The 22,630-nt window shown below is 34.4% G+C and overlaps 4 protein-coding genes across 5 annotated transcripts in view; 1 reads left to right on the forward strand and 3 right to left on the reverse strand.

Annotated features, from left to right (window-relative positions):
- Positions 1-3,327: 3,327 nt before the first annotated feature.
- LOC108826960 (CRIB domain-containing protein RIC10) lies at positions 3,328-4,509 on the reverse strand. Its single transcript, XM_018600304.2, has 4 exons — positions 4,323-4,509; positions 3,897-4,000; positions 3,662-3,761; positions 3,328-3,539 (listed from the first exon to the last, which is right to left on the reverse strand). Exons 1-4 carry the CDS (start codon positions 4,378-4,380, stop codon positions 3,334-3,336), a joined length of 468 nt encoding a protein of 155 aa, XP_018455806.1. The 5' UTR covers positions 4,381-4,509; the 3' UTR covers positions 3,328-3,333.
- Positions 3,641-22,630, reverse strand: part of LOC108823417 (allantoinase) — a 39,188-nt gene continuing 20,198 nt past the window's right edge. Inside the window, exon 16 of the transcript XR_008938551.1 lies at positions 3,641-3,650. The gene's annotated coding sequence lies outside the window, so the exon portion shown is untranslated. The remainder of the gene's footprint in view (positions 3,651-22,630) is intronic.
- LOC108828444 (vesicle-fusing ATPase) lies at positions 6,381-11,979 on the reverse strand. Its single transcript, XM_018602142.2, has 21 exons — positions 11,695-11,979; positions 11,235-11,330; positions 11,060-11,141; positions 10,917-10,967; positions 10,362-10,532; positions 10,022-10,176; positions 9,835-9,943; positions 9,492-9,591; positions 9,350-9,405; positions 9,100-9,165; positions 8,950-9,032; positions 8,606-8,739; positions 8,185-8,395; positions 7,904-8,035; positions 7,758-7,818; positions 7,617-7,676; positions 7,470-7,528; positions 7,271-7,358; positions 7,043-7,165; positions 6,830-6,895; positions 6,381-6,717 (listed from the first exon to the last, which is right to left on the reverse strand). Exons 1-21 carry the CDS (start codon positions 11,868-11,870, stop codon positions 6,574-6,576), a joined length of 2,223 nt encoding a protein of 740 aa, XP_018457644.1. The 5' UTR covers positions 11,871-11,979; the 3' UTR covers positions 6,381-6,573.
- LOC108827801 (mediator of RNA polymerase II transcription subunit 16) lies at positions 13,315-20,713 on the forward strand. 2 transcript variants are annotated; one of them, XR_008938550.1, is made up of 17 exons: positions 13,315-13,754; positions 13,846-13,914; positions 14,001-14,089; positions 14,180-14,292; positions 14,429-14,530; positions 14,933-15,023; positions 15,249-15,845; positions 16,002-16,620; positions 16,697-16,776; positions 17,082-17,164; positions 17,583-17,819; positions 18,220-18,391; positions 18,631-19,139; positions 19,353-19,529; positions 19,647-19,994; positions 20,091-20,328; positions 20,468-20,713. XR_008938550.1 is itself a non-coding variant. In XM_056993968.1 (16 exons), exons 1-16 carry the CDS (start codon positions 13,474-13,476, stop codon positions 20,235-20,237), a joined length of 3,714 nt encoding a protein of 1,237 aa, XP_056849948.1. In that variant the 5' UTR covers positions 13,315-13,473; the 3' UTR covers positions 20,238-20,713. The 2 variants fall into 2 exon arrangements, 1 of the variants encoding a protein (XP_056849948.1); XM_056993968.1 differs by having other exon boundaries at positions 20,091-20,713.

A 22,630-nucleotide genomic window follows, 5' to 3' on the forward strand; every position in this document is an offset into this window, starting at 1 on the left:
AGTCACCCTGTTTGGTGGTTAAAAGCAGTCGTAAGTCGAGCTAGCTCATCATTAGCGTCTTAAAAGGTCAATTTTATCCCCCAAGTTTGATGAGTCGGATATCTATTTAATGGATTTTGTGGTAGGATGCAATCTATTTCTTTCAATATTCAACAATGATATAAAGTTGATCAAAAGAATTAGTGTTTTACTCTTTAAAAAGAAATTGACACTAGTGGGGGATTTATGCGAAAGTTTTTACTAATGTTTAATGATATAGCTTGAAAACTTTGAGAAGTATAAAACTTAATAGATCTAAGGCTTCACGGTTTTACAATAATTACCTAAACAAATGAATTATCAAAGTGATATCTATAATAAAATATTATATATATCAAATGTTAGAATCTTATAATTACATATGTCAAACACTAGAATTAATAAATATTAGAAAATCAGAAAACAGCGTCAGATACCAAAAAACTAGTGTTTTTAAAACCGGAATGACTGGCAAAACAGATTTTTTTGGGTTATGGATCATCATAGTTCTACCGGATTTGAATTTGGTCGATCAGATTTGATTGAATTAAATTGAATTTAATGATATTTTATAAGTAATATGCATATTCTTACAAAAGTATATCATATCATATGAAATGTTTAAATAGCAATAATATTTAGAAAAACTTAAGATAACAATTAAAATGTAACAGAAATAACAAAATAATTTAAGTTTAAATCTAAAATCAATATGAAAAACACATTTAAACTTCATTCTCAGATCTTATCACTCTTAATCTTCATCACATTTAAAATATATATATATATATACACATTTAGTAAAAGTTATATTTTCAAATACAAATTTCAGAAACGTAAATGTTTCAATTATTAAAGGTTTCAAAACAATCATAAAATAAAATTTAAACAAAATGAAAAGTATGACAAAAATAATATCTTTGACGTGAATATTAAACTTTGTGAATCTTTTAATTTATGAGTTGCAGAGATATAAAAAACAAGAGACGATACTTTATTAATCTTTAATAAATTATAGTTTCACTTAAAAAAATAATTGTTTCATTAACAAATTTTGGTTTCTATACAACCACATTAGGACGGTTCGTTGGGTCACCGGTTCACGAGTTTTTACGTTTCGATAAAGATTGTTAACTGGTTCAACTTTAATTGGGTTTTGGCATTAACCCAATCCAGATTATTGTCGGTTCATGGTTCAACCTGATCCGACCGTTGATTCGGTCCGGATTTAAAATCATTGCGAAAAACTGAATAAATAATGAGACAACGGTGCCAAACTCTACAATAATGATAAATCTGTTGCATATTAAATTTTAAATATATCTTATTAAATGAAAAACGAGAAAAAATAAGATTTTGATAGTAAAATCACTGAAAAAGTTGGTCAAGTCTCATGTATTTAAGTTAAACTAGAATATTATCTGCGGTAAAATATGGATTATGTTTCTTAATTTTGTTAAATTTAAAATTCAACTAAACAAATTTACTGTGTTATATAAATTTCTTTGATATAATATTTAATTAGTTGGAGTTATATTTTCTTTTAACTTTGATTTTTAGTCATTTTTTATCATTGACAACAAGTTTAGATATTCGTATGTATGAAAAATGGTTTTTAATTTATTATAAATTAATTTGTTACTATATTTAATATTTGATGTTATATATTGTGTCATATTGTTAATTCATATTGTTCAACATTATTACATAACGTTTTAGTTTTATACAGATTATTTTATTGTCACAATTTATTAATATATCTAAAATAAAATCTCGCAATAGTTTGTACAAAACTTATTAATTTTAAAAAATAATAAATATATGAACTTATTAAAATAGTGTTAAAGTATTATCGTAAAATGTTAAAGTTTGCATTTAGATTATTTACAGTACCTATACATTAAAGCCATTATATTAAAATTTTGAAAGTTAAATTATAAACCATTAAATACTCAATTCAAACTTATGTCAAAGGCATATAGTTCAAATTCAAATGTAAAGATTCTGTATAGTTTTGCAAAAAAAAATTAATCTTTGAATATCTTTACATGTTTTCTAACACTAATACCGTTATATATATTTATAATACTTTAAATAATGTTACATGTTTATAATATTTCAATTATTGTTACATGTTTTGTTGGAACATATAAAATTGAAATATAACTTTTTATCAGCAGATAAAAATATGATTATAAATTAATATAATAGATAGATAAAGCATAAGGGTGAGAAAATATCAGAACTATTTATTGATAAGTAGAGTTCTATTTATAGATTTTACCATTGATGAGGTCAAATTCAAGATCATGAAGGCCCTATCCACAGTGGATATGAACTGCTACTAGAAACAAGTTCGACGCAGTAGAGCTTAACATAAGCTTCCCCAAATCTTCTCTCTCGCCATACGTCATTTGGTCTATAGCTTCTTTTTTTATCTATCACATGTAAAAATAAATCTAGTTTAAGAGTCAATTATCTCTTTCGAGCATCTCTAACTTATTGTTATTTTCACCTTTATAATAACATATAGAGGTGAAACTGACTCAGCCTACCTTTATTTTTTTCCACATAATAGAAATTGCTATTTTTCTCTACAAATAAATGAAAATAACAAATTTTCATTTTTTTCTTATGTAATTGGAAATTGCTATTTTAAAGGAATACATCTGCACAAGTTCCACTTTTTAATATATAATCTTTTTTTTTGTTTTAGAAGTAAAATAGAAAAATACATTAGAAATTAATTTTCTAAAGTTTAAAAAAGAATCATTACCAAGGGCGAAGGTACTTTGTCACCAAAAGGTGCACGTGCACCCACATAAATAACAAACTTTACAATTTTAAGTCTAAAACCAATATAATTTGTTAGTTAAATTTGTAAAAATCACACTGTGCATCCATAGTTTTCGAATTCGATTCCCTCCAAATTTGTTTTTTATTAAATGATGCACCCATAAGGTAGATCTTCTGGCTTTGCCCCTGATCATTACATAATATTCACTATTGGAAGATATGACCCATTTTTCTGGAGATAAACGATTGTCTCCCGAATGAAGGTGTAATACTTGTTTAGAGACTTGGATATCAAAATCGTGTCAAAGTTTAGAATTTTTTCTCTAAATAGTTTTATCTGTAGTTTCAAATAATGTTTTTTCCTAGTTTTTTATTTACATAAAATATTCAAACTTCAAATACATGTCCACATATATGAAGTAAAATAAAAATATAATCAGCAAAAAAATCCCCTTAATTATGCACAAAGGGGATCAAACTTTTGAATTTTTTTTCTTTCTTGCACCTACTCTTATATGTTTAGATTAGTTGGGATACAGTTGATTTATACGAAGATTTAGAAAAAATAGATGATCTTGAAGATTTTGGAGATGATGATGATGAAGCTGACTTCTTTCTTCTACTACTTTTCTTGTTGCTATGTTTTGGTAAATTTATTGGAGTAATTGGAGGTACATCTCTTAGTGTATCAGATATTGTTCGTTTACTCGATCCTTGATCAAAATCTGCATATACAAAACAACGAAATGTAACTATCTATCTACTATACTCTAATTAACACAATGCTTATTCAGACATTAGATGACCAATTTTCATTGGAGAGAAAACACCGATTAGAAGAAGTTACCAGTGGAAGAAGAGGTGAAAAAAGAAGTAGAAGGTCTTGCATTACTGAACGATGATGCTCTTGGAGACAAAACCTCAGCTCCGACCTTGAACTCACTCATCTTCACAATATATAAAAAAAATTCATAGATTAGTTATAAGTTACTTATTAACATTTTTGGTTTTACTTGTTAGTATAACTCTAATATTTCACATATGTATTAGCAAAAAAATGAAAACAACCAAAAAGAACTTACCCAACCAGGACCACTACTAGATGAACCCTCCCAGCCAATATGAGAGACATGTTTTACATTTGTTGGATACCCAATTTCTATTTCATCACTCTCTTTCTCCCCGGCTGAAAAAAACACAGTAATTATTATTTTCACTTCATAATGTATTGATTAGTTTTATTTTATGAAACATAAGGAAACCCCCTTAAAACTAATAATTACATAAAACAAAGTATATTTTGTACAAGTGATTAAACTTTCTTATTACATAAAAACTATGTGAATGCAAATATTATATTCGATAGACATTAGGTATAAGTGACCAAGTGTTCTTGCTACATAAAAATGGAATTATGTTGACGCATAGCTAGTATTGTTCAAGTAGTATTAACACGAGGTGAAACTAAATTAAGATAATATACGAGGAGGATATTTGGGAAAGATTACCAAACATTTGAGAGATACATTTGAAGCCTTTGTAGATGCCCTTCATTTTCATTGCCATATTGAAGAGATCACAAAACAGCAGACTAAACTTGTCTTGGATTATTGTTTTGTAACTTGATTACCAGAAAAATAGTATCTTTTCTACGTAATAGTTGAAGTAGCCCAGCAAACAATCTCCTCTCCCCCACTTCAGAGTTTTCTTTTCATTAGCAAAAAAAACATGAAGGTTTTAGTATTTACTAATAAACCATATACATTCATATATATATATATAAATAAATAAAGAACGAAACAAAGGAGAAGATAATAATGGAAAAAGAGTACATAGCACAAGTGATATATGAATAAGGTTTTTTCTTTAGAACAAGATTGGAACTTATGCCTTTGCAGTGCCTACAACTTATATTATAAGATCTCAAGCATGAAAACTTAACTCTATAAAAGAAACACATTGATGCTGGTATTAGATAATTTGACAGTATCTTAATTCAAAAATGAATGATTGCTAAGTTGATCATCATATATACAAAACTACATATGTTTCATATACGAGCACTCAGCAGAGCATTGATTTGTTTTGTTTTAATGTTTACAAAAAGTAGTATATGACTTACGAGAAATTTAGCTGTAATCTTAGAGATTGGTTGGAGAAAAAAATGATAAAAGCAAAAGTAGAAGAATAGAGGAACAGTCTCTCTTTCGATTCTATGCTTTTTTCATCTTTTGGTGAAGCCTCTCTTAATAAATCACAAAGCATACTATGCACAAAAAGAGTGTTAATGAAAAAACATAATTTCGTCAGTAATTATGAAAAGGAGTTCAAAAGAGAGAAGATAGGGGAAGGCCAAGAGAAAAAGGAAGAAGATGGAGACTCAATCAGGCTTAAGGTATAAGAGAATAAGTGGATCACCATGAAAAGGCATCTACATATACATATATATGTAGTAGGAACGTTTCAAGATGCGATATGATCAGTAATCAATGATTAGGTGGTCTATATAAATATGACACATAGTATGAGGAGTTAATAATGATTTATCACCAGCTAAAACTTTATGTGGGTTTAATTAGCTTGCAACTAGTTGGTTTCATAAGAAATTAACATGAAGTTATATATAATTTATTATCTGGCGTTGGGAATTAATCTGGGGGAGCGGGGTTTAGATCAATGTTGATAGAGCTAGAGACAACTGTTAGTGCATGCATATTTTAATTATACAAACCAAGATTTCGTGAGCTCACGTTTATCTTTTAGCTTTCTTGCAGGTGTAAATCTCCTAACTGGATGATAAAAGACAAATCTCCTGACTATTTTTAAAGGTATTTCCTAATTATTTTTGTACATTTGTTTTTGAAATTACACATTATATACTTACACATACTAATCATCACTGCAGTCAATCCGTGGAAATAGTTTGTTTTTACAAACATAATGTTATGACAATTAGAATATGCACATTCTAAAAATGAATATTTGATTGTATAGGTTTATAATAAATAGACAATTCTAAACTAAAACTTGTAATCTATGGTGATGCAAAATTTGTTTATCACTCTTATGCAAATGAGCAGCTTCCAACTCCGTATTTGATTCCACAACGCTAAATATTTTTAAAAGAATGTTGGAAGTTGCAACCATGTTATGTTTTAGCACAATTTGCATTTGTGAAAAGGAGATTCTCAACAGCGGGACTGGAGACCAGGAGGGAGAAAACATGTAGGACAAGGCACTCATCGTAAATGTACGTAGGTCAGAAAAAAAGATGTTATCAAGGCGATACTTTAAGTTGCCTTAAATCTAATGGTGGGTGAACACAACACCAAATGGCCAAGGAGGTTCTTGAACGCGATGACCCGTGAACTACTACCAAAGAGAACTGAACCATCACTGCGAGTTGGAATTCGAAATCCAGCCATTCAGGTGGCTTATATCATATAGTGTAATGTTTCAATTTCGTTTTTGATAGGTCTAACCCCTATTTGTGTTATCCCTTTGTTACTATAGTTGACTAATTGAATTTAATTACTTAGATATCTATTTAAGTTTTGAATGCTAAGAAGACGAACGCTTTTGTAACTAAAAAGCCAAAAGCAATATTGTCTCATTCACCAAAAGAACAATGCAACAGCACAAGAAAGCCCTCTCAGTTCAATTCATCCACCAAATAAAATAAAATCCAAAGAGTTAATAACCAAACCAATTGTTTCAAAAGCTTTATGAAGAAGAAAATATGATTTGCCTGGGAAGTTTTTAGAATCGGACAACGTCTTGTAGGCAATCGAAGAAATGAGTGATCTTGATTTTCTCTCTCCCAGCATAGATAGCTTCTGCGGATCCACCGTCTTCTCCTTGCGCCGCCATCTCTATTAGCATGTACAGCTTCTTGATTGGCATCTACGCAGTAAAAAAAAAGTATAGAAGTTAGCATACATACAAGGGAAGATTGTTCTGTTTTTTTTTGGTCAGTTTCATTTCTGTGGTAAGAACTATGTTAAGAGAAACATACATCATCGAGAGCCTCGGCAGCTGCATCGATATCATCCTCCGAGAAGACATTAAGCTGCTTCAGCACCTGAGCAAAAACACAAAAAACGAAGAATTAAACCAACTCAAGATTCAATAGTTGATGGGCAATGGACAGAGACTCAAATTATATCATAGTTAAGGAACTACAAGAGATATATGAGGCAAGCAATGAGTTACTAAAGACCATTTTTACCTTCTTTGCATCCTCTGTTCTCAATGTTGGAACAGAGTAAGTGATAGAGAAGGCATCACAGATACCAACAGAGTCTAAGAAGGTTAGTTGACTTGTTGTCCCAAACACGAGAAGTTTCTTCCCCTGTCAACACAAGATTTTACCAAATCAGAGATGTTCAGCATTAACTTGTAGTGATCGAACATAAAAGAATATGGATGATAATTAACAATCAGAGATGTTCAGCACCTTTGGAGGAAGTCGTTTGAGAAGAACCATTAACGTCTGAGAAATAATGTTTGAGAAACGAGGACCGATTGCTACGTACTCCAACAATCTGCAATTTCACAAATTCAAATACTGAGCCGGAGAAAGAAACTGCGAAAGTATGCTACAAAGATTATTGTGCCGAATCTAGAAAGGAAACAAATGTCAGGTAACGACAAACCTTTCGATATCATCAAGGATAATGATGCTCATTGGTGATTTATATGCATCCTCAAAGACCTGTCTCCATTCAAACCAATACAGTAGATTGTCAGTAGTTGACAGAACAAAAGAACATCACTAGAGGAGTTCTTTCCAAATCACAGACCTTGACAATGTGAGCACATTTGGTGCTCTCCTGAAGACCAATCATAGTTTCAGCAGAGACCTACAAAATAGAAAATCAATATCACACTAAGAGAAAACAAATAGTAAGGTCTAAATATGGTGTACAAAGAAAGACACTTACGATCTTAACATAGGGGAAGTCACTATCGATACCAACAGTTGCAGCTAAAGCAGTTTTTCCACTGCCCAAAAAAGGTTTTAAAATCAGCAAAGTCTTGCAAAACAGCAAGCTAGAAAAAATGTGGCTATATAAACTACTGAACATACCTTCCACTTGGCCCCTCTAGAAGACAAGTGACAAGAGGACTTCTACTACTAACTTTAACTTGCTCGACTAGAAGCATAGCTCTTTTGTAAATGTGATTATGCCGATCACCAGAATCCACCATCCCATTAAGTCTACAGAATTATCAAAATTAAGGAATTGGTAAATCAAAGTCAGACGTTATGCATGCAATACATGTGTGCCAAGTGGGAGATGGATATACAATTAAACTGGACAGATATAACAACAACAAAAAATAAACAGGGACACTTAGAAAGTTTACCTGCAGCGCTCCAGGTCATCTGTGGAGGCTCCAAAGGCAGGCTGAACTTCATGGATTGCATGGAGAAAATCCTCCATAGTGATCTTGATATTCTCTTCTTCCACTGGCTTTGTAAGATCATCCATGCTTAATTGTCTGTTTAACGCATATGAGGTAGCACTCTTAACAACACCTTCAAGCTCCGCACCACTGTAATTTTTTGTTCGAGCAGCTGCCAGACAACATTGGCATATCATGTCAATGAAACATTTATGCTAGTAAGTATGTAGTCAAATATAAAAACTGAATTGCTCAGATCTTCCTAATACAAAATAGAAGAGAATTTTCTTGAACTTCTTATTAATCAGTGATATATTGGAATCCCAGAACATAAATACAAAACGTTTCATGATTTGAAGAAATATCATCTATGAGGACATACCAAGCTCTTGGAGATTGATATCATGACCAAGGAAAGAATTTTCCTTCATCTTGTTTGTGTGAATCTGAAGAATTTGGAAACGCCCAGCTTCATCAGGAAGGCTTATCTCAACTTGAACCTCCAATCTTCCCGGCCTATAGTCAAAATAATAAAAATAAAAGGTCTAAACTCGCATGCGCTACTAATCCTAGGAGTTCATTTAAGCAGCGAATACACTATGGATAGTATCTTCTCCAGTGAACAATAACGAAAATTAAGGTATAAAACCTACTTCAATACATTGTGGTTATGCAACTGGAGTATAAAAGAATCGGCAGCTATCCATTACCACAAGATCGATATACCTTAAAAGAGCTTCATCAAGCAAATCCTTTCTGTTTGTCATTCCAATAAGCAAAACATTGTTCAAGGCCTCCACACCATCTATCTGGAAAAGAAGTGGCACATCCGTTAAAACACCGAACTAAGAGATATTAGCTTGATATTTGACTGACCTTTGTCAAAAGCTGGTTCACAATACTATCATGGACACCTGTGCCATCTCTGGTGGAGCCTCTTGACTGAAAATGAAAAAGCATACAATTTTAAATTTATTGTTTAAAACTCACATAACCAGCAGATCCCATAAAACTATCTATATCTAACTCTATTACCCGGAATCAATGGGGCTGCTAGTCAAAATCAAAAGCATGTTACAACTTCAAGCTAGCAATATTTATCTGCTGTATAGTAAAAGTAGTGTACCTTACAAATAGCATCAATTTCATCAAAAATAATGACGTGTAACTCACTAGCATCACCTGAGAAAAATATTAAGAATGCCTCATTAGCATATGGGCAAGAAAGAGAAAACACAAACACACAGATCAGGAAAAGTTTTACTTACCAAGGGTCCTCTGGTCTTGCTCAGCATCAGCAAATAAGTCCCTTACATTCTTTTCTGTCTCACCAACAAACTTGCTCAGCACCTCAGGACCATTAACGATCTAAATGCCGGAAAAATAACAGCAGAAACGTTAAACATGTTGATTTCTGGAACAAAAAAGTAACGAATCAACTAATAAACTAAGTTAATCAAACATTAAAAACAGTTGTATCAAATAATAAAATAGAGTTTGAAGCTGCCACTGTATGAAGAAAAATGTGAGATCTAAACAGTCAGTAACAGGTTCTCGCAAATGGCGTCCGTCAAGTAGTGTACGCAATTCATCACTCAGTGATCAAAATACCTTTGGATCCTTTCCATTCAGCATCTTTCCAATTTGCCGTGCCATCAGGGTTTTTCCTGTACCAGGAGGTCCAAAAAGAAGCATTCCCTTAACGTGCTTTATCCCCAGTCTGCAATATCAAGAAAAACTATTATAAAAGGAAATCCATTCAAAAGTCTAACATTTGCTTAAAGAAAAATCACAGAACCTGCTCGTGACATGAGGAGGAAATACACGAGAAGCAAAAGCTCTTCTAAATATATCAGCAAACTCTGCACCCAAACCACCTATCCCCAGTGACTCAAGGTTAAATTCCTTGTGCTTGAATATATTGCTGCTAGCAGCTTCTCGTTGGTTAACAATCTGCATAAGAACGTACAAGTTAAAAATGATACAAGATAACCTACATCTGTTTCCAAAAAATAACATATATCAGATGTGAATTATGTTTGCTATTTCAAATGTAAAATTGAATCATCAGCTGATAGGAACTGTTAAGAGCGACTGATTTACAACACATAGCTCTACATAGTGTATTGAAATCAGACCTTTATGCCACTTGCGTTTGATGCTTCAAAAACAATATATGTATCTGGAGAAAGCATCCCTCTTTCGATGCCATTAGATTGATTTTGACCCTCTACATCCGCTCGATTGACTGTAAGAATGTAATTAGTTCCATGGTACTCAAACGTCGCTTTCTGGCCTACAGTCAAGACCTGCAGTAGTGTGCATCATTCCAATAAATCAGGGCTAATTTAATTTTGAGAAGAACTAAATGCCAATAAACATATAAAGGATACTACATAATCTAAAAACACAGCGTAAATAACCCATAATTACAGGATTTGCAGAAGAGTCACCAAATGGATGCACTAAAAACCACTGTTTCAGCAGAAAAAAATAACGAGAATGAATCATTGTAAACATTGCTTCAACTGGAAAATCTATACCAGCTAACTTTGTCTTCTATAGACCTTTGCTGTTTAGGAACCATCGTTTCTACCAGGTGATGAATGTTTCAACCAGAGCATGAGACTCATGTATATTAAGAGATCAAAAATATAACAACAACAGACACTGCTGAAGAAGAATCTCTCTACCTGGTTGGTGTATTTCCTCTTAAGCTGGGTTGTAAGGAGAGCAGCATCAACCTGTCGAAGTAATATTGTACAGAGAAAGTTAAATCCAAAATCACAAGCTGCAAAGTTCCCAAGAAACACATAATAGATATTAACAAAAAAACCTGCTCGCTTTTAGTCCCTTTCTTAACAAATTCTAACTCGAGCGTCAGCATAGCCAGCTCGAAATTTTCAGGAGGAACAAATCTGCGAGCAAAAGTTTTCTTTTTTTTTTCAAGAAACCAAAAAGGTCCTGACGCCAGAAGGGTGCAGTAGAAAATATATACAAATAAAAATTACCTGCTAACAGAAACCATGTCACCAGTGGAAACTCTAGCATGCCTCCTTTGAATAGCATTGAGAGCAAGGTTTCCATCACGGATGCTTCCATGCCCAGTAATCACCAGTTAAGTTCACAAAATTAAAAATAGAAACACCATTGCCAAGAGAACAACAACACAAGGAACAAGTTCAACATTTGCTAGGAGATCTAATTTATAATCGACTTATTGTAAGCTAACCTAGTCATCGACGAGATCTAGTAACAAGATTATTAATTGAACAGTTAAACATACCCTAAGGATTCTAGATTTTGATCATCCACGAAACACTTAGATGGCGGATATTCGAATTTCAGATCCGATGATTCAGAGAGAGAATTGAGATGTGCGTACAAAATTGGTGGAAACAATCAACTCATGAGATCGCATTTGGAATCGCAATGTTAACAAATGGATCTCGTCAATATAAAAAAGGATATCATAGGGAGAGAATGAAGGTGTCGGCGACGTTGGCGAGGAAGAGATCGGAACCGGGAACGGAGAACTGACGGAGATCGGAAGATGAGCAGTACGCGAGATTAGTGAAGGCTAGATCTGCCGATGGAGTATTGGTCACCGTCATCGTCATGACCTGCGATCCGTGTCGACCCGCCATCGCTGTTTCGATTCAACGTTTCTTTCTAAGGGCAATAGAGATGATGTCTCCTTTTTAAGAGCCTCTTTTGATTTTTGATTTTTGTATCCTTCGCGAGGAAGAAATTGAACAGAGACGAAGAAACTGATGACAAGAAGATTTGAATAGTATTATTTATTTTGGGGAATTCTAATTTTATTTTTAAAAGATGATTATTTTCTGAGAAATATCCTAGGATAATCCAAAAAGTTTTTTTTTCTTATCACAAATATAATATTTAAAGATTAAAATAACAAATTAAAGGATAAATTTTTGGGATTGGACTTTAAAATTTTATAGAATGAAAAATAAATATTGACCAAAAAAAAAGAATGAAAAATAAATATCTTTTCTTCCATCATCCAACTTAAAAAAACACACTCATATTAATCCTATAAACCAAACCAGGAGATCAACAACAAAGACGTATGTTTCCTGATAGTACGTGTAATACTGCCAGCTTTTAAATTTTGTGTCCTAAGTATATAGATGATCTTTGAGCTAAAAGTTTTTTTAAGGGTTTTGATATCTTCCAAATAACTTGTAAAAGCTGATAATTCTTCTAGTTCTGAAACTATCTTCACCAATTATGATAATCTATTGCAAACATAACCTAAAACTGACGTAAGTTCTTCATACACTCGATTGTCTATAGCAACGGTTCAATCTTCGTATAAAGAGAGGAAAGACTAATTCTGACATTTCTTGCACGCATCAGTCCAGTTAACTATTTTACTGTAAACTTTATCCGGAGAAAAAAATCATCATCTTTCCAAAAATCATCTGTGAAACACCATCATCTTGAGATTGACAGTAGGATCATTAATTCTACTTGTGGTGTAGTCCTTTCGATGTTCAAACTATGTATCTCAGTATAAAGTGTTGATTTTGTATCTACCAATTTAAAAGTTTCCCTCGGAACAACATCCAGATTAAATCTGAAAATTCTATATTTGTGAAGGGAAAAATAATAGGAAAAATATCAAGATCTGATGAAAAATAAATATTAAAAATTGAAAATATATTTTTTAAAGTACTTTCAAAAAGCATTTTAAAAAAAAAAAATTTGAAAACAAAACAAAAATGATTTTCGAAAGAAAGTTTTCAAAAAGAAAAAATTTATAAAAATTTTAAATTTGAAAACATATAACTTGAAACTATAAAAAATATATATATTTTTTTCTGTTTGCATTTATATATCAATGGTATAAATGTTCTTTTAGCTATTAAATAAAACATTTTTGTTATTTTCCTCTTTAATAACTTATTTTGCTACAAAAACTCGACAATAGTTAGAATTTTTCAAAACTCAATAAAAAGGTAAAAAAGGGTTAAAATTGTGAAAAAATTTCACCACAGCGTTTGATTCATCAAACTCACCGTCTTTCTAATTGGTTGGTCATCCCGGCGACAACCATTACACAAACCCTAAAAAAAAATTGGATAGTGAAATTGAAATTGGGATTTTGGATTTTTCTACGCACTAACTCTTTCTCTCTCTACACGCACAGTGCTTTCTGTCGCCTTCAATCGCGACTTTTCTTTGTCTATAAAGACTAGGGTTTTATTGCTTTCTCTCGCTGACATGAATCAGCAAGTTTCTCTGGGTAACAGCATCGGAGACGCTCCTGCTACTGCTACGGAGGAAGAAGAAGAAGAAGAAGAAGTAAATCAACAGCAGATAGAGGAGGAGGGGGCTGAATCTAGGGATCAAACCGTCGTCGAGGAGAAATCAGGAGAGAAAGTAGAGGATCAGATGGAGGTTGATCCCGTGAGCCCCGCCACAGTGTTCTGCGTTACGCTTAAACAGCCCAACTCCAATTTGATTCATAAGATGAGCGTCCCTGAACTCTGCCGTAACTTCAGGTCTCGACTCTCCTCTCTCTCTCTCTCTTTCCCCCCTCGATTTAACATGTTTTTGTTTTCAATTTTTCAATTCTTGTTTGTATATTATCAGTGCTGTCGCGTGGTGTGGCAAATTGAATGCTATAGCTTGTGCTTCCGAGACATGCGCCAGGATTCCAAGGTTTGTTTTTTTTTCTTTTTCTTTTTTTTTTATATCTCTTAAGAGATGAAATTTCTCATTTTCAATTTTTTGTCGCCTTTGAGCAGCTCCAAGGCAATTCCACCTTTTTGGATCCCAATACATATCTTAATACCTGAGCGACCTACTGAGTCTGCCGTTTTTAACGTTGTCGCAGGTAACCTACTTTCATTTCACCTTTTGCTTCTTTTTTTTTGATCAAGAGTTTTTTTTTTTAATTTAAATTTGATTATTTGTTCATGTATAGACTCCCCGCGTGATTCTGTTCAATTTATTGAATGGTCTCCCACTTCTTCTCCTCGTGCGTTACTCATTGCTAACTTTCATGGACGCATCACTATCTGGACCCAGCCTTCTCAGGTTATTGCTCATTTTCTGTCGGATTCACCTCTATGATTCTCCTGTGTCCTTTGTTCTTTTACATTTTTATCTCACTTGTGTGAACATGTTTTTACCACATCGTCATTTAATCGCTTCATCTGGTTTGGTCTTTTAGGGTACGGCTAACGTAGTGCACGATGCTACCTCCTGGCACTGTGAGCATGAATGGCGTCAGGATATTGCTGTTGTTACGAAGTGGTTGACTGGGGCTTCTCCTGTATGTTGTTTAAACCTTTTTCACTTACCTCATTTACGTTACTTATTTTTGTTCTACCTTCATGAGTTTATTAATTGAATTGCCGGGTGGGCAATGGAATTTGCTATTTTTTTTTTGAGTAATTGCACCTGTGATGATGTGTTTACGTTTTGGACCAAAATTTCCTTCAAGTCCAGCTTAGCTGATAGATATTAGCGTTCTTCCATTTGCATTTCTCTGTTACGATTCTGTAATGATTGGCATGAATACATAAAGAATGAATAACTGATAGATGATACTGCCTTTGCTAAATATATGTTCTGAAGGACTAATTTAATATTGTTTCTGGTCCGACCCATCAGTTTGCTCTTCTAGTTTTTTCCTGGGAAATTTATCCTGGTGTTTTTTTTTTTGGAAAATCAGTATAAGTGGTTGTCCTCCAAGCCAAGTTCTGGTACAAATGCAAAGTCAACTTTCGAGGAGAAATTTCTCTCACAGAGCTCCGAAAGCTCAGGTTTTCTTCTTCTCAACTCTTGTATCCTACTTTATATTGATATTATGATATATTAGAACTGTGCACTTAACTGTGAGGTTCTTATATACCTTTTATATAGGTATTGTATTGTTTACCTTATATGTAACAAGATCAGTGCAACATGTTATGGTTTCCATGTTTTGGCATTCGGGCATTTTCTTTCACTTCCTGTGACGGATCTGACTCTTGACCATTTTGTTGCAGCTCGGTGGCCCAACTTCCTCTGTGTATGCTCTGTTTTATCATCCGGCTCTGTTCAACTTCATTGGTCCCAGGGGTCTTCTAACCAAGAAGGCACTGCACCAAAGTGGTTTAGTACAAAGAAAGGTCTTTTAGGTGCAGGACCTAGTGGGATTATGGCTGCTGATGCTATCATAACGGACAGTGGTGCCATGCATGTAGCAGGGGTTCCAATTGTAAACCCCTCAACAGTTGTAGTATGGGAGGTGACCCCTGGCCCTGGCAATGGACTCCAGGCGACTCCAAAAATCTCTACAGGCAGTCGTGTGCCACCTTCCCTTAGTTCTTCCGCTTGGACAGGCTTTGCTCCTTTAGCTGCATACTTGTTCAACTGGCAAGAATACTTGATATCCGAGATAAAGGAAGGGAAGAAGCTTACAGATCAAGAATCCAGCGATGCAATATCACTTAGCTGCTCGCCAGTTTCCAACTTTTCTGCTTATGTAAGTCCCGAAGCTGCAGCTCAGTCTGCGGCAACCACTACATGGGGATCTGGAGTTACTGCTGTTGCTTTTGATCCAACTCGTGGTGGTTCAGTAATCGCAGTTGTTATAGTTGAAGGTAGTGTCCATGTTTTTCTCTGAGCCTCATACTGATTTCATGATAAAAAACATTTCCAGTTATACATTGAGTTGTTTTCTTTAAAACAAATGCTAATCCCATGCATCTGCATTTCATGTTCCCAAGATACTTATTTATAGTTACTTATGTTTACAGGACAGTACATGTCCCCATATGATCCAGATGAAGGTCCTTCAATCACAGGTTGGAAAGTACAGCGCTGGGAATCAAGTGTTCAACCTGTTGTACTGCATCAGATATTTGGAAACCCAACTTCGAATTTTGGTGGACAGGTCCCCACCCAAACTGTCTGGATATCGAGAGTGGATATGAGCATACCACCTACAAACGATTTCAAGAATCATCAAACAGCTGCTACAGGGCCTAGTGTGGATGCACAGAGGGAGCCTAATTCTGGTGGTGAGAAGGCTAACAAGGTTGTTTTTGACCCTTTTGATTTGCCAAGTGATATTCGTACACTTGCACGGATTGTCTATTCTGCTCATGGTGGTGAAATTGCGGTTGCTTTTCTTCGTGGTGGAGTTCATATCTTTTCGGGTCCAACTTTTTCACCCGTTGAAAACTATCAAGTAAATGTCGGTTCAGCAATTGCTGCACCCGCATTTTCTCCAACGAGCTGTTGCTCGGCTTCTGTATGTCATGATGCTGCCAAGGACTGTGCAGTGTTGAAAATCATTCGTCTACTTCCGCCTGCCCTTCCACCTAACCAATCAAAGGTTGATCAATCATCGTGGGAGCGGGCAATTGCTGAGAGGTATGTCATCTATGGTATATATGCGCTAGCCTATATTTTTTAAAGAAACTGATGTGGTTGCAAGTTGTTTGAACAGGTTCTGGTGGAGTCTTTTGGTCGGAGTTGACTGGTGGGATGCAGTTGGCTGTACACAGAGTGCTGCAGAGGATGGCATTGGTATAATTTGTGTTGCTTATAAGTTTCAATGCGTTTTAATCTTTTCACTCAGAAATTAGTTGTTCTTTAGCTCCAGAACAACCATTTTTAATTTTACTTAGAAATGATCCTCACTTTTAATAAGGTCGATGGCATTCAAAGTATTATTTTCTACTTGTTTATTTTGAGAGGGTATTATACTCTATGATTTTTTGATAAGCTTTCAATGACATAGAACGTAATGATTCAGATTTTGTACTGTATTGATAGAATGACACACTGTTGAAAGCATCGGATGACACATTTCTTTTTCTTGATGATTCCAGTTTCGCTGACCAGCGTGATTGCTGTCATGGATGCTGATTTCCACTCCCTTCCTTCAACACAACATAGGCAACAGTATGGTCCGGTATGTTTTTCTAAACTCATTTATCTTTTCACCTTTTCAAAATATTTGAGTTGTTTGCTTGGCGTAACATATCGTTATGCCTTCATAAAAGTTGGTTTACCTTGTTCTTTTTCTGTTTTGAATAATTAATTTAGCTGTATTAAGCTATTCTGTTACATGAGCATGTAGACCCTATTTTGTGTTGGTTGGTTCTTTATTGGACTATGCGCTACCATAGACATCAACATTACCCTCCCCCCCCTCCGCCCCCAAAAAAAAACAGAACAAATCTCTCGTAGTTATCTGATTTTTAATGGGTTGAGTAGCCAATATGTGTACTGCATCTGATTTCTAAGAGCTGAACAAAATCCTTGCAGGGTGGTGTTCCAAGTTTGGTTTCTACTCTTTGGTAAAATCTTGTAATTTTATGGTTTTTCAGAATCTAGACAGGATCAAATGTCGGTTACTTGAAGGAACCAATGCTCAGGAAGTTCGTGCCATGGTTTTAGATATGCAAGCAAGATTGTTGTTGGACATGCTTGGAAAAGGAATTGAATCAGCTCTTGTAAACCCTTCAGCGTTGGTTATTGAGCCATGGCGAACAGATGGCGAGACAATATTAGGCACCGATCCTGAGGCAATGGCTGTCGATCCTACTCTTGTTTCCAGTATTCAGGTATATCTACCTCTTAGTCCGAGAATGGCGCTACATGTTTTTTTTTTATGAGATGGAAATGTTAGGATGAATATTTGGGAAGGGTTCATTCAGTGTTTTGATTCGAAGAGTTGCTGGTCCTTACTGTGTTAGTTTTGATGAGGTATCTTCCTTTTTACAATCAGCCAAGACACGCTGTGTTTGAACCTTTGAATTAGATTTGGTTATTTTGCATATACAATTTAAGTTCGCGAATTGTGCTAGAGATTGTTTCCACGGAGTCGACGAAGTATTTTTCTGTTCATGATCATATATTATTGAATATGAACCATATCACTATCTTGATATGCAGACTTAGTTTCTTGTTGCTAATTTTCTACTTTTCTCTGATTCTTTTTTTTTTCTTATATATCTTCTACAGGCTTATGTGGATGCTGTTCTTGACCTGGCTTCTCATTTCATTACACGTTTGAGACGCTATGCGAGTTTTTGTCGGACACTTGCAAGCCATGCTGCTTCCACTGGAACTGGCAGTAATCGCAACATGGTTGCCAGTCCCACACAAAATGCATCTTCTCCTGCAACAACCCAGGGTCAGTATGCTGTTTACTTTTTCATATCTTATTTTCTCTGGCGTGAAGAATGGGAGAATGGTGCATAGCGGTAGAAATATTATTGTCTTGTGGGTATGTTAGAATTCATGAAAATGAGAAGAGCTTCTGAAGTCTACATTTTCTTTTGATCTGTAAACTTTAGCGTATAAATCATGTATTTCCTTGGTTATCTGTGTTGTTGGACTGGGCATGTAAATTGTGGGATATTTTATGTGCAGCTGTTCCTGACAAGTCAGTGAATCATGCGGCAGGGCAACCTACTGCTACAACTAGTACTACAAACTCCAGCGGAAGCACACAAATGCAAGCTTGGATGCAAGGTGCCATAGCAAAATTTAGTAGCTCAAATGATGGAGTATCAAACTCTACTGCAAGCCCAATCAGTGGTTCAGCTACCTTCATGCCAATAAGCATCAATACAGGAACATTTCCTGGAACACCAGCTGTTCGGCTCATTGGGGACTGTCATTTCCTTCATCGGTTATGCCAGCTTCTGCTATTCTGTTACTTCCAGCGGTTACAGGCTTCGCGAAATCATCAGAAAAATGCTGATGCCAGTTCACAAAAGCTTCAAACAGGGGCTACCAGCAAGTTGGAAGAGGTCAACTCTGCTAAACCAAACCCTGCCGGTCAAGGATATGGTGGAGTGAAAGGGATTGATGATAATTCTGCCCGTACAACAAAGATGGGTTCTGGGAATGCCGGTCAGGGATACACTTTTGAGGAGGTGGGCACATGTATTCATTGTCTTTAATTTTATACAGTTATCCGTGATAATCCTTTTGTTGTTACGTAGGCTCAGGCTGATCAGCATGGGTGAGGATAATGAAAACCCTATGTTAATTGATTGAGAAAAAAATGCCATGTTGATAGTCCAACATTCTTAAAGATATTTTACTAACTGGATTTTAAGTTGACTAGTCACGCTTTGATCTTCCAGGTGAGAGTTCTTTTCCATATACTAATGGATCTCTGCAAGCGAACAGCGGCGCTTCCGCATCCATTACCTGGCTCTCAGGTAGGTAGTGGAAACATCCAAGTTCGACTGCACTATATTGATGGAAACTACACTGTGTTGCCTGAGGTGGTAGAAGCAGCTCTTGGACCACATATGCAGGTACTGTTTTTATTCTCATTTTTTTCTTGTTGGTGCTGTTTCGTGAAATACAGTAGGAAACTCTATCTTTTGAGCGCTCTTTTTCTTCTCTGGTTCTCATTATTTAAAAAAAAACAGAACATGCCTCGTCCAAGAGGAGCCGATGCTGCCGGTCTTCTACTCCGGGAGTTGGAACTTCATCCGCCATCCGAAGAATGGCATAGAAGAAATTTATTCGGTGGTCCCGGGACAGAGCCTGAGGATGTGTTACCGTCAGATGATACTTTTTTCACGCAGGGTCATTCGGTAGATGTGTACGACCGAGTCCAAAGTCTGTGGCCAAGAAAACGCAGAATGTCTGAAAGAGATGCGGCTTTTGGTTTAAATACTTCTGTGGGTTTGGGTGCATATCTTGGGATCATGGGCTCTCGTAGGGATGTTGTCACCGCGACGTGGAAAACTGGCCTTGAAGGAGTTTGGTACAAGGTAACCCTCATACATTTTCCTGCACATTTCTTTGATAACAAACAGTACCAAATTCATCCATGGCACCTTGTAACATGACGGTTTTCTTTATTACAGTGCATAAGATGCCTAAGGCAGACATCTGCATTTTCTTCACCAGGTGCTTCTAAGCAGCCAAATCCGAATGAACGTGAGGCGTGGTGGACCAGCCGTTGGGTTTATTGCTGCCCCATGTGTGGTGGAACGTGGGTCCGTGTTGTATAGAAAGAAAGATCTACTATGCCTGGTTTGTCAAATTACCAGTTAATTTGAAGATAGTGCAAAAACCAAACCAATGGGCTAAAGAGGTTATAAGGTTTAGCTTACAAAGTCAAAAGCTATTCACCATCCTTGCGATAGTTTAAGTCTTCTGAGTGGTGTCAAAAGCGAGAGGGTGTCTGCCTTGATGTATAGTGACACTTATTAGACTTGGTAAAAGGCTTTATGGTTTACAGGTTTGCTTCTGGAGTGTAAAACTCTTTCGGCTATGACATCATTATTTAATTTCTCAAAAGGGATGTAGCAGAGAGCAGAATGCAGCATGGCGATGATGGTGTAATAGATAGAGTGCAAGATGTAGTAGAATATCCATGATCAAACTTTATGTATTTGTTTTCTCAAAAACAGAAAAAAAAACTTTATGTATTCGTTGACTTTTGATTCCTCATGAAACCAGTAGATGAAGGAAAGTCAATTCTACATATGTTTCTACGTTTTTTAATTATTATTGTCAAAAGTGTTTTAGAATAGACGGCAGTTTAGGCGTGCTAGTCTCCGCTTAAAAATACATAATACCATAATAACATAATGATAGAAACAAAAGTATTTTATTTACTTTATTACATTTCTTGTAACAGTTAGATCGTCTAAATAATAATTTAGTCTTCTAACTTGGTACATATAACACGATAGCTACTAGCCTACTAATTGCTTTGATTTGTGGTCAACTACTAATTTATAATTTACATCTATTACTTTTTTTTGAAACTCAATTTACATCTATTACATATCGAACTTAAATGGATCAAAAAGCATTGAAAGTTATTAGAATAAATTTACGACGTGTGAAGACATGCGTTGATGACATGTTCAGTAGAATTAGACAAATATTTTCCAAGGGTTTGACTTCCTGACTAATTCACATATCATTATTTTATATATTCCTTAGACTATATTTGCATAGTGATTTTGCCATATATCTTCTTTACAATCAGTTTCACAAAACAAATATGACATGACTACTAAAATTGATAACCACAAATCAAAATATTATATATGAATATTAAATGTAATTTAGAATTATTGTTTAGGGCACATTGCAAGTGGCTACTATATATCAACAAATTTTATAAATATTATTTAGGCTAGATTTTTTATAATTATATAATTTTATATCATTTTTATTAGTTTTATATATGTTGATTTAATATAATATTAAATATTATTAAGAAAATAGTAAAATCTATTATATTTACTAAAATTTATTTTTAAATATAAGTTAGATTTAAAAAATTTCTTACTGCACATAAGTCACAATATATATATATATATAGTGAATTGGTATTTCAATTTTGTTTGTTCTGCAAAAAATGTTTGAAGTATTTATATTTTTGTAACATATTTTCTGTTTTTTAGACAGGGATATTTCAAACAAGATCTTGCAAACTTATTCGTTTTTGGCAGTTCTCCAAATTCACAATATTTGCTAAATTATCTCTAAACAAAGTAGAATTCAATTTGTCTGATCGGCAACTAGAATATGGTTGTACGGTGTATGGTTTGGTGTGGAACTTGATTGAAACTTATCTTTCCACGGTTAGAGACTTAGAATTTTGCACACGAGGTTAGAGATAATATCATACGATGCTTTGATATTTTCTCTAAAATTTCGGACACTTTCTTATCTAAAAATACAAATATCATTCTTAAACTAAGTAATAAAACGATTGTCTCTTTCTTTTTTTCTATATATAACTAGATGAAGATGAATTTTTTTTTTTGTAACTTAGGCTATGAAGATGAATATTTGTTTCCTCTATTTGTATTGTGAACGCTTTGATTTTCTTTATCTATAAAAAATCTTCATGATGCAAGAGGACATACGGTTGGATAACACATCCTGATCCAACGCAAGATGTTTTTGAAGGATGAAGGCGCTTGATATTTGTGATTGCATGTTTTAAACTCTTGTTTCCGTTGATTGATCCCTTCTAACAGTTTGGTCGCTTCATAATTATCTTTTTTCAAGTTTTCTTTGTCAATTTATCTTCTTTTAAGTTTCTAGTTAATTTGAAGCTTAGGAACATAAAAATTACAAAGAAATACACATTTTTTTGTGGAATCTGCTATGGGATTAGGTGGCAGAAGACAAGCACGTAATGTTATCATTGCTGGTTTTTGCATGTCATCATCAAAACGCACTTGAAAATAATAATTAATTATATAAATTAGGTTTAAATTAACACCAATAGATTTTTCACAGACGAAAGATAATTAAAACTCAAAATAAATAAAATAACAGTTTTAATTCAAATAATATAAGAGTAATTACTATTCAATATTCTTTTTATTTATAATTTAGAAGATTTGTTTGCTTTGCTATATACTTAATCTAAAGA

The sequence above is a fragment of the Raphanus sativus genome, chromosome 9 (genome assembly GCF_000801105.2).
Source record: "Raphanus sativus cultivar WK10039 chromosome 9, ASM80110v3, whole genome shotgun sequence".
In the NCBI taxonomy this organism is placed as follows: domain Eukaryota; kingdom Viridiplantae; phylum Streptophyta; class Magnoliopsida; order Brassicales; family Brassicaceae; genus Raphanus; species Raphanus sativus.